Source organism: Arachis hypogaea, chromosome 12 (genome assembly GCF_003086295.3).
Source record: "Arachis hypogaea cultivar Tifrunner chromosome 12, arahy.Tifrunner.gnm2.J5K5, whole genome shotgun sequence".
NCBI classification, from domain to species: domain Eukaryota; kingdom Viridiplantae; phylum Streptophyta; class Magnoliopsida; order Fabales; family Fabaceae; genus Arachis; species Arachis hypogaea.
Window position 1 is genome coordinate 16,534,539 of NC_092047.1, and position 12,431 is coordinate 16,546,969.

Here is a 12,431-nt window from a genome sequence, read left to right on the forward strand (position 1 = left end):
TAATTAACATTCTATTAAAAGAATTCTTTTGTATGTAAAAATTTTCCACCTTACACATATTTTTCATTTATAAATTAAATAAAAAATGTGTTATATGCACATTAAAACTTAACTACTAAATGAATGAATGATTATGTATTTATATATAAATATATTTTATTTAATTTATTTTAATATATATTTATATTTTAATATATATTTTATACGGGAATAATTGATTTAATAGTTATTTTTTTATGTATAGATTATACTGCTTAAATATTCATTAATTATTTTAATAATATAAGAATAATTTTGATAAATAATCTGTAAATTAGACACTTTCGTGTATATTTAAAAGGTGAAAGAACTAATAATAGAATAACAAATGTTAAATAATCTACTTAATTTTTTTTTTCACAAGAAAAACCATACACCGTTGTCTAAACATATATATATAAATAAGAATGATGGTAATTAAAAAAAGAAGTTTAACAAGACCTAGTTATGTGGATGAAAAGCACAAAAGGCTAATGGGAGACAAATCAATGATAAAGAAGGAATAATGAAGATTAAAAAAATAACCCCAGAATTAAAAAATTGATATATGGTAGAAGAGATGAATCTCTCTATAGCCGGCTAACAAGATACCTCTCTAAGCAAACTTCTAAGACTCTTCCTCTTTACAACACATTGACTTGACTATGATAATCCATAAGGCAATGCCTATGTCCTTCATTTGTCTCTTCCTCAAACCTTCTCCACTTTCTCCTTTCTATATTACTCTTAATAATTCCCCTTTCATACCCTATTTCTCCTCCTCCTCTTCCTCCTTCGTCGTCATCGTCACAAAAAAATAAATCTCAAAAAATTCTTTCTACCATGGAATTCTACAATAACCTAGAAGACTACTCGAAGAGTTCGTCGAGCGAAGAAACCGATCGGTCGTCGTACGAGCAAGCCGGAGATCATCAAGAGATGGGAACAGGAAGATCCTATGAGTGTGTGTTTTGCAAGAGGGGATTCACCACAGCACAAGCTTTGGGTGGACACATGAACATTCATAGAAAAGATAGAGCCAATAACAAAGCCAAAATTCCAGCTTCTAGTTCAAGCAAGGTTGATGATGAGAACTACTATGCAGATCTAGGGCACTATTCATCACCAATTCCAAGCTATCTTGCAAGAAATGGAAATTATCATCATGAGGTAGAAAATAATAATAATAATAACCCTTACCTTCCAATTTATTTTCCTCCACACACTAATTCCCATCATGTGCAATATAATGAGATTTTGTGTGTTGAAAACCAAAGGGAAAATGGGAAATTATTGTTTGGACAAGATTGGAGGCAAAGGGGTAATAATTTGAGTTTGTACACTAATAATAATCCAATATGTGTACATGAGAATAATAATCACATGATAAAAGACAAGGGTGAAGATGGTGGCCTTGATTTGGAGCTTAGACTTGGTCATTATCCATAATAATAATTATGATATCAAGTAATTATAATAATTATATATATGCATGTCCGGCTTTTAGGTCTTTATTATTAATTTGGCATGCATAAATTGTAAATATATATATTGTGAGATATATAATAGCTTTGTAAGTTGGAAGCATTACTTATAGGAAGCAAGATTTGGATAGCTTTGGAGCTAGGCTTCTTCAAGATGAAAATTATTGAGGTGGGTTTTCTTGAGATTTTGATGAAGAAGGTACTAATTATAATTATATATGTATATGTTTTCTATTGAAAACACTTGCCCTAAATTATCACTTTATATAATGTATTTAATCATTTAGGGTTGTAGTTGAACTTCTTAGTTATGCAAATGTTTCTTTTCATTTGCTAGTTGTACTTGTTGTGTAAGTAGCTTTCTGCTTTTGCAATGAAAATTAGTTTAATTATGTATATGTATTTATGATTTTGTTTTTAAATAAATTAATTAAAATCCTCCCTAAGCATATAATATGGACCTTTATTTGAAATATATGAAGATTATATTCTGTATTTTTGTGGTTCATAATCATATAGTTGCATTGTATTTCTTGAAGTATATGTTATACTAATTATAATGTGTATGGATTTCCATTTATTTGTATTAATTTTAAATCCATAGAAAATTAAGGTTTGAGCAAAGTTATAAAAGAGAAACTTTTCCCAAACCATGGTTTTGAAAGAATATATATATATAGGCAAATGATGAAATTCAAACACAATATGAGTTGTTCCAAAATCAAACAGAAATATGAATATATGATAAAATGAATGATAGGAGAGAATGCATATAAGTTACTATAGTTTCATTGGATATAATATATATCACTGGAGTGGAATTCTTCATATTAGTTAAAGTGACAAGTAATTTAATTATAATGGTGTTAAGTTTGAGTTTTTGAAACTAAAAATATTATAGAAAATTTTCTATTCTCTTTTCATAAGAATTATATGTTGGTCAAGTAGGCTTAGTTAGATTCTTATATATAAGAGTTTAATTTTAAGAAACTAACACTGTAAAAAATTTTGTGTAGTTATTTAATTTAATTTATGCTTTTAAATGATTTTTAATAAGTGGGTTAAAATATTAGTTACTTTTTAAAGATATAACAATACACAAATGCCTATTTATATAAAATTTTATTATACTGTCGACGCATAAAAATTATAGAAAAACTTTTGAGAGTCAGTAACTTTTAATATTTTTGGCTATTGTTTAATTAATATAAACACTAAATTGTCTTTAACAAATAAATTTTATTATGTGTGCAAATTTTAGAAAATAAATTCAAATTGTATTGATTTATATGTGTAAATTTTAGTAAATATAGATAAAAACTATATATTGTTTTTGTATGTAAAATCTCTATAAATATAGATTACATTATTATTAGTCTAGTATAGTAAAAAATAATAATATTTAGAGTTATGTATCATTACTCAAAATTAAATTCTTTTTATATAATACCCAAATGTTGATGGTTACATTCATTCCATTTAGATATTTCACCCGGTTATTAGATATAAATGAACATAATTTTAGTTTACGTAGCAGCGAAGAAATGAAGAAAGTGATATTTGATTAATTAGAATTTCATGTTCATCATCAGCTTGTTCCTAGTATCTTGCACTTGTGGCAATTTACAACAGTTACTGGAAGTGATGCTTTTGTTATTATTGTGTGCAAGCGAAACATATATAATACATGAAAGAAAATAACAACAAGTAAACATTTAATTTGAATGTGATGTTATTATTCTCAAGGGTGAGGAATAAGATAGAGCGGTGTAAGTTTAAGCTTATGCAAAACATAGTCCTTTGTATGTGGTATAACATGACATTGAATTTAAAATAATGTTCACACACTAACAAAATGATGTTGTGTCTTTATTGATTTGATTTGCAATGTGTTATTAAATTTAGTTTGATTATCGATACAGAGACTGGATATAGAGACATAAAATTATTTTTGATAGATAAAATATAAATATAATTTATTTATTTTTATTTTTTATTATTTTTATTATTTTTTATATTTAATTTATTATTAAATAAAATACAAAAATATTATTTTTTGTATTTTTATTTTTTATATTTTATATTTTATTTTTAGTATTTTATTTTATCTTATTCTCAGAACTAAACGTAATTTAGAGATTTTATTTTTTAATTTATATGTCAGCAAAAAACTTTTACATTAACGTAATGACATGAAAAGTATGAATGATTTATTATTTTAAAAAAATTTTACAAATATAAATATTTAATTAAATAATAGTGTAAAAGAGTTTTAGGGCGTTATAATCGCATATTGTAAATAAAATATATCTTTACAAGATATCTCTATGCCATAAATTAAATATGACAAAAGATTTTAAAATTTAAGCTTTCGACTGTGAATAGCTTTTTTATTATATTATGTACTAATACTTAATCTGTAAAATAAGAGTAATAATAATAATAACAGGATGAAAAAATATATACCATAGTCCATAGCAAGCTGAAGTGTATGTCCGTAGCTCTTTTCTAAATAGGAAATTTCTGCTCTTCTATGTTATTGAGTAACGGATTTTTGTCGGTTTAGAATTTTCAAATAAATCTTGTAAGTATAGTTTTTAAATTAACAATAATTTTTTCATACAAAAATTTGGTTGTCACTAAAACAAATCCAATAAAAATAAATCGAAATATTTAAATATCGGGTCGTCTCTCAAGAAATTATAGAAAAATATGTTACTATTGGTTATAGAAAAGTATCTTTTTGAGTTTTTGAATGGTTGAACAAGGAATGTAAATGACAAGAAAATAAACTAATAATTAATAAAATTTTTGGCAAGGTATGAGAATTAGACGTTTTATCCTTGCTATCCTTATCAATTGTGACATCAATTGTCCATTACTCATACTTAGTTAACCTCTAACTATGAAGGAAAGTCAAGTGGATGAATCAATTTGATTCCTCAAGTCCTAGTCAACTCCTTAGGAAAGACTAGCTTTAGAGGGATCCAAATCAACCAGCAATTTTCAATTATCCATCAACAAAAAGAGTTTAATAACTCAAGAGTCTCCAATTACTCAACCAAAACCAAGAGGAGAAAAATCTACTCTAAAATCTAATCAAGCATTCTATCAAACACTTGGAAGGCATAACATAAAAACATAGAAAACTAGCAAGGAATATTAAATCCAAACAACCAATTGCAAACATCAATTACTCAAAAATAATAGAAGAAGCAATAAATATGAAATACCTCAAATTGCATTAAATAGGAAATCAAATCTAACATGAGAATTTATAAACTAAAATAGCAACATAAAGTAATCAATAAGGGGAATAAATAAACTAGAATGTTAAGACAAATAAAAGTAGAAGAGAAACTAAATTGAAGTAAAGTAGAAATCTAAAATTAAAAATAGCTAAACATAAGAATCTTAAAACCTAGAGAGAGGAGAGAGCCCCTCTCTCTAGAAAACTACATCTAAAACCTAAAATTATCTCAATGAAAGTTGTATGAATGAATTAATGATTCCCCCACTCTGCAGCCTCTAATCTGTGTTTTCCGGGCCGAAAACTGGGTCCAAAACCAGCCCAAAATCGCCCCCAGCGTTTTCTGCAATTTCTGCATGTGGCGCACGTCACGCATACGCGTGGACGCTTGAGAAAAATCTTTGTCACGCGTACGCATCGCTGCCAGCTTCTCAAAACTTCATTTTCTCGCGTTCCTTCCACTTTTGCATGTTTTCTTTCCATCCTCTAAATCATTCCTGCCCTATAAAGCCTGAAAACACTCAACACACAGATCACGGCATCGAATGGTAATAAAAGGTAATTAAAATTGACAGTTTAAAGGTTCAGGAAACATGTTTTTAACTATATCACAGAATTAGGAGAGATTTGTAAAACCATGCAAATTGTATGAATAAGTGTGCAAAGACTTGATAAAAGCCACTCAATTTAGCACAAGATAAACATAAAATAGTGGTTTATTAGTTATATAAGACGATAAATTTAAAATAAATAAATAAATAAATTTACAATATATTTCTGTATTTTCAAAACTGAATACTAATAAAATAGTTTAGTGCATATATACATCTAATGAAAACTGAAAATGAATAAATTGATATTGATGAAGTATATATTGCTGCATAGCATAATATAATCAAGACTACTTCTATAATCAAAAGTCTTTTTTTTTTTTTTTCCTATAATTGAAAAATTCATCTCACTCTTAATAATAATCTGATTTCCTGTATTATGGACCCATTTATTTTAGACCCAACATTAGTTATATATCTAACATGCATTCTGAATTAGCACATAAAAATGTTGAATTGAATATGCATAAATAATTAATATCGAGTTGAGGCAGAAGAAATTTTTTATCTATGTGAATTATGATTAATGATTTGTGTGTTGTGGAATAATCTCAACTGAGCCTTTTATTTATATCATTAAGACAATTAATCCACATAACAGATCAACACTAGTTATTAATAAGTTTGGAGGCATTTGTTCCTTCTTATTTTTTTCTTATTAACAAAATTTTTTAGAAAGTTATTATATCATTAATTTAGATGGGCTCGACCTAGTTAACACATGCAACCATGCCTTTAAGTTTAATGTCCTAATATAAGTATTTGAGAAATGTTAGAAAAATAACATCTAAAGTTATTTTATATAATATAATATTTATAATTATTTATTTACTGCATCTAAAATTATATAATTATTCTAGTGATATTTAATAAATATTAATTTTTTTTTTCAAATATTATTGAGTATTTATAGATTCTCTACTAACACGATAGTTTTCTTTTACAATAATGATATTAAAAAAAATGCATAACCCCTTATTCTTATAAAATACATATATACATTCAAAACTTTTGCCACTTATGTTAACTTTGTCGATATTCTTAATCTCTTATTAGTACATTATTAACCATGCGAAACAATCTTTTTTTATATTTTTGCGGAGCACTATGTGAATTGTATTTGGAAAATTTAAAGCAGGCCATGGACGGAGTTTATAATGTGACATGACAGCACATACTTAGTTCATGCCTCATGCATATGTATGCGTTCTATGTCACAACACAAACCTTTGATTTAGCATCTCATTCCCATCCAGCAGGACAATAATTAATTAGCAAAATATATAATGATTAATCCGTTAGAAATTTAAATTTTGTTTAATGATTTATTGTTGGTCAATAGATCGTTACATATAGAAGCAAAACTTGCTTTGAACAATAGGATCATGGCTTCTCCAAAAATTTTATAGAAATTAAAAAATAGCAATTTCTGTTCAAAAAGAAAAATGTAACTCAATTATATATTGATTGAACTGTTATTTTCAACTTAAAAAAGACAGTATCCTTGTAATAATTAGTACTCACATAACTTAAACAAAAAATAATTAGGAAACGCCGCACAAAAAGTAATTGAAACCCTTTGAAAGAAAAATAGAAAATGTTATTGTGCAAACTGGAAAGAAGAATTAGGTATTTTTATTTATTAATTTAATTTTTATATATGTTAAAAAAATAAAATATTCAATAAATATTAATGTTATTGTGCATGTATTTGTGTAGACTGATAGAAAATTAACAAGTTACACCTTTAGAAATTTCAATCTTTCAAATTAAATTCCAAGCAATTATATCTTTTTATATTATTTTAGAGAAAAAATTATTATTTGTACACTAAAATTAACTATCAAAACCAGTTACTATGTACTTGTATATAAATACATATGTAGCTTATTAACTCATTTTTAATATGTATTTTGTATTTTAATGTATATTCGTACACTGGTGATTAATTATGATGTATAACTATAAATATTTTAAAAAATTGGGTATTGTATGGTTTTTTTTTATTTGTATAATTGTTTATTTATTATTATATTAGTAACAAATTTAAAAATATTTATATTTATAAATTTTTATTTATGAATACCATTTTATAATTTTTATATTAAAATTTTTGTCTTCCTCAAAAATTTCCTTTAAACTTTTTCATTAGTTATATGCCAAAATAAAGTTTAAATTTTAACATTTATTTAAACAAATAAATGGACTGACTTTTCAAATTAGTCATATCAAATATTATCACAATTTTAAAATTCTTCATTATCTTAATCTCAATTAGTAATATCTGAAATTCATTAAACTTTCATTAATATATGGACAATATGGCATTGTTGACACACACACACACACACATATATATATATATATATATATATATATATATATATATATAGAGTCATAAGAAGCTAGTAACTTCTTCCATTTTCTAATTTGTCTTGACACAAAAACATATACATGCTAAGGAAAAAAATATTGATAAAAGTAGAAAATTATGTGAATAGTACAAATTAATTAATTGTATATAAAAGACAAACTTCGATTAGTATAATTAATACATCACTTATTCTCTTTCTTCAAATAGTCAAATATTTTAAATTTTAAAATGCAAATGAGATACATAATATGAAAGAGAGAGTACTTTTGCTAGCGATCACATTCTAGAAATATTGTAATCATAAAACCAGCAATTAAGCACCAGTGGTCTAGTGGTAGAATAGTACCCTGCCACGGTACAGACCCGGGTTCGATTCCCGGCTGGTGCAAATTCCTTTTTCTTTTGAAAATTTTCTTTTTTGAATTTACTGTTATGTGAAACAACAACATTCTGATGAGAATAATGCCATAATGGATCCAAGGATGAAGACAAACTCGAACTGCAAAAGAAAAAGAAAGTTGCATGTTCGCTATTCAGATCTGCTTGCGGTCAGGATACCAGTACCACTTTACCAGCACGTACGACAAAACCTTACATAATAATAATAATAATAATAATAATAATAATAATAATAATAAGTTAATGATTTACGAGTAAACTTGTCCATATTTAAGCTGCTCAGGAAACAGCGATAGTTCAGCTGTGAGGTTTAGAAAATTGAAAAACATCTAATCCCATCAAATCGGGTGTGTTCTGTCATTGTTTTCCTTTGTTTCATCAAGGAAACAAGTATCGGTAGTGCGATAATGATGAAGTGGTAGTCTCATTTACAACAATTAGGGAAAATTGTGTCTGCCATTATACTTTCTTCATCTTCTTTTTGGTTGGTCAGATAGACTTTCTTATTTAGTTTTTTTTTTTTCATTTGTATTTTTCACAATATATATCTGTGGCATACTATAGGAGGCAATGGTATTTTTCATTTCTTTCATTTCATTTCTTATTTTTCACAATATTTATATCTTTTAGATAATCTAAAATTCTAAACACACATTCACGCTTGGTTGGACCATTTGAAAAGAACTGAAATAATGTAAAGGCATTGCTACTTTTATTCATAATTCATAAACTAATTATACTCGACCTTCTAATATACCATGAAAATTCATACCCGAAGAAAAAGAAACGTATGGTGCACTGAAATAGGGAAATATTCACAAACTTGATTGATATGCACATTTGTCATTTGTTTCGATACCATTTTCAAACGTCCAAAAAAACCCAAACAAATAACATCTTAAAAAGTAGCAACATTAATTACAGTGATAGAGCAAGTAAACCTTCTACGGGGTCTAATATAGATCAATTACCTAGTCAAATAGTATATTATAAGGAAAAGCACAACAAAGGATGCTATAAGTGAAAACGTTCTTCGGCTGGATTTTTTCTCAAAGACCTGAAAGAAGGTACAACATAATTAAAAGAGTGGGGAAAAAAAAGTAGAGAAGAAAACAAATACAAAGAAAAATCAGAACCAGATGAAAACTCTACTGCAAAAGCCATATGGTTTTACAATTCCACAATCCACATACCATTTTGAATTTGTCCATAGTTCCTGAAAGAACTCCTCTTGAAGAATCCATGTCATTCCCCTAAACAAATACCAACATTTTATCAAAGAAGAACAAAAAAGTAGCAGTGCAAATGGTAAATATTTTTTATAGTTATATGTAAACCATGCGGTCCAGCATCCGGTTATGACTATCCACCTCCTCGTGTATATCACTTGAGATCTGTTACAATCACATCAATAACACGTTAACACATCAAAATAATGAGAAGGTTACCAACAGCTGAAAAGAAATAAATGAGGAAATGATCATAATTCACAGCGTTCTTCAAGTAAAATATACAGGAAGAACAAACTTAGGTCTAGATTATTTTACAAGAAAAATTAAACTTACTCTTTTCAACAGACTGACTCTATCTTGCAATCCACCCATTGCTCGCTCGTTATCTTGTTCATCAATTTCATTATAGGAGGAGTAAAGTGATGATGCTCGGATGCCTCCCTCCTCAATGCCGTCAAACAGAGCAACTCTGCTGTTCCGGGCGTCTCTGAAACAGGGAAAAGGTTTATAACAATATAGTAAGAGGCAAAAGTTAGATAATAAACAAAAGCAAGGTGATTTCCTTTGCATAAACCATACATTGAAACAGTTTTACAGTCTTTCCATCAGACATCTCCATGATTTCATAAAATGTTCAAGATAAGCAAATTATCTATGAGGAACAAAAAATTTGTTTCAGTATTTCTACCGTCACCTGTGAATGCTTGCGTATTTCAAAATAACAAACTTGTAAGTTAAAATAACCCTTCACAAGTTATCAAAATCCCAAAAGAAAATATTAATTATTTTTGACCAATTATATCTTTAAACTAATTATGCTGAACAATAGAGTGGAAAACATAAATAAGTGGTAATTCAGTATAACTAAATAAGGATAGTTTCATAAAATTAGCTTACTAGATACTAGTATCAAGATTATTTGTTGACCTTCTGCATTGAAAATAACCTCTATAAGAACAGATATTTTGAAGTGGCGAGTGTACTTCGCCTACATATGTCCTTTTGATAGGGATCCAATAGTAAAAAGTTGTTCACCACTGATCACGGACATATCACTTTGTTATCGAAAACAAAAACCATGTTCCGTCATGTTGCTTACATGTGAACATATCAGTGCACTCATGTTTGTGAATTTTCCTTTGGACTCGAAGAATAATCTAAATGTCAGCTCAAAAGCTTCCAATGCATATGTTTTGTGAAGATGTGAAGAAGAGAGTACTCAAGAAAGGAATTGCACCAGGTGAAAAGAAGATGGGAAGCAAACAATCATTTAATTAATAGGATTATAGGACCTGACTGGATTCTAGTTTGAAAAACCTCATCACCTTTACAGGAATCAATTCTACACGCCACTACTAATAACTAATTCATCACTCATCAGACGAACTAAGTTACTCTTATATTACAGGAAGATCCAAACCACCAAGGATTACCATAATAGTAGAATTTGGGAACGAGACCAATAAGAAGACCAATACTTTAGAACTCGTCACTTCATTCACCACCTTCCTACCATTTTCACATCAACAATGTCACTCGAACAAACACTAAAATCATAAACACCAAAAATTCAATTCCCAATCAATCACAATCAAAATCACAACCACATTCACATCTATTTCACCACAATTTTGAAATCCATGGTTCCACCGTTCCACCTACTAATGCTAACCGTAAAAGAGGATGAAAATCAACAAAACAGATACTAATTCCTATCGTAATCGAGCTTAATAAACAACGCCACAGTTTTCCACGAAATCGAGAAAGAAGAATTAAATTAACAACAGATTAAATTGAAAGTTTTAATTATAATCCGCACTAACCTTCTAGAATTCATGGTTCACCAGATCAACAGATTCCACTACTCTGGACGGTGCGATCTCTGTTCAGAATGAATGATATAAATGAAACAGAAGGAATGAGAGCTAATTATCAGTGAAATTAAGTGAAAAAATTAAGAGAGGAAATGGAAGAAACGAGGAGAATGCAGAGAAGAGTGAAAGAGAAACCAGATCTGAGGAATAACCCGGAAGGAGATAGAAGAAGATTCTAGAAGGTGGAATGTTAGTATTGCAAGTGTGAGGAGTGTTAAAGTTAGTCCCACATCAAAGAAAGCATGGAAGAGTGAGGAGTTTATAAGATGAGAGACCCATTAACTTGACACCTTAAGGTTTTGAGTTGGATGTGGTGTCATCTCATCTTATGTTTTCTCACTCGATTCCTCCCCGAATTCTCCCCGGTTGTCGAGAGCTCCCCACGGTTGGCCCAACAAGTGGTATCAGAGCCGATGGTTTAATCGGTCTGGTTTAAGGAGTATTCAAGGTGAAGCATCGAAAGTCTTCCCGGCAAAGGTGGTCCGGGCGGCGTGTCCCGCGGTGTTTTGCGGCGGTGTGATGGACGAATACTCGTGGTGGTGGAGGAGTTAGAAAGAGGGGGAGTTAGTGCTTGATGTGGAGGCTCACACTTGAGGGGGAGATTGTTAGTATTGCAAGTGTGAGGAGTGTTAAAGTTAGTCCCACATCAAAGAAAGCATGGAAGAGTGAGGAGTTTATAAGATGAGAGACCCATTAACTTGACACCTTAAGGTTTTGAGTTGGATGTGGTGTCATCTCATCTTATGTTTTCTCACTCGATTCCTCCCCGAATTCTCCCCGGTTGTCGAGAGCTCCCCACGGTTGGCCCAACATGGAAAACGTTGCGGTGGTGAAGGTACGTAAATCGAAGAGAAGAGAAGAGATGAGAATGTTAGAAGCATTAAACCATCTCCAGTACATCCCAATTCCAATCTAACCTTAGTCATAAAAAAAATAGTAATTTGTTATGGTACGATGATAAATTCATAGTTACCGATACGTTTAAAATATGGACAAATAATAATAATTTATGTGGAATTTATTTTTCACATCAACATTTAATTTTTATTTTTTAAATATATATTATATCACCACTTTTACTAATAAATCTATTTAATTAAATAAAAATTAAAAAAATATATTTTTTATTTAATTTTATAAAAAGTCTTAAACATTTTTTTTATTTGATTAGATAAAAATATCCTTTTAA

General features: G+C 28.7%; 1 protein-coding gene and 2 non-coding genes across 4 annotated transcripts; 2 read left to right on the forward strand and 1 right to left on the reverse strand.

Moving 5' to 3' along the window:
- The first annotated feature begins 497 nt into the window (after positions 1–497).
- On the forward strand, positions 498–1,898 carry LOC112726998 (uncharacterized). The gene is made up of 2 exons (XR_011868344.1): positions 498–1,188; positions 1,616–1,898. It is a non-coding gene; the product is annotated as an uncharacterized protein (transcript).
- A 6,156-nt stretch (positions 1,899–8,054) lies between these two features.
- TRNAG-GCC (transfer RNA glycine (anticodon GCC)) lies at positions 8,055–8,125 on the forward strand. Its single transcript has one exon. It is a non-coding gene; the product is annotated as a tRNA-Gly (tRNA).
- Positions 8,126–8,940: 815 nt separating this feature from the next.
- LOC112726999 (bet1-like SNARE 1-1) lies at positions 8,941–12,053 on the reverse strand. 2 transcript variants are annotated; one of them, XM_025776579.3, is made up of 6 exons: positions 11,378–12,053; positions 11,192–11,250; positions 9,702–9,855; positions 9,474–9,530; positions 9,330–9,389; positions 8,941–9,193 (listed from the first exon to the last, which is right to left on the reverse strand). In XM_025776579.3, the coding sequence occupies exons 2-6, from the start codon at positions 11,203–11,205 to the stop codon at positions 9,104–9,106; spliced, it is 375 nt and encodes a 124-aa protein (XP_025632364.1). In that variant the 5' UTR covers positions 11,206–11,250; positions 11,378–12,053; the 3' UTR covers positions 8,941–9,103. The 2 variants fall into 2 exon arrangements, with proteins under 2 accessions (XP_025632364.1, XP_025632363.1); XM_025776578.3 differs by lacking the exon at positions 11,378–12,053 and having other exon boundaries at positions 11,192–11,371.
- Positions 12,054–12,431: the final 378 nt, after the last annotated feature.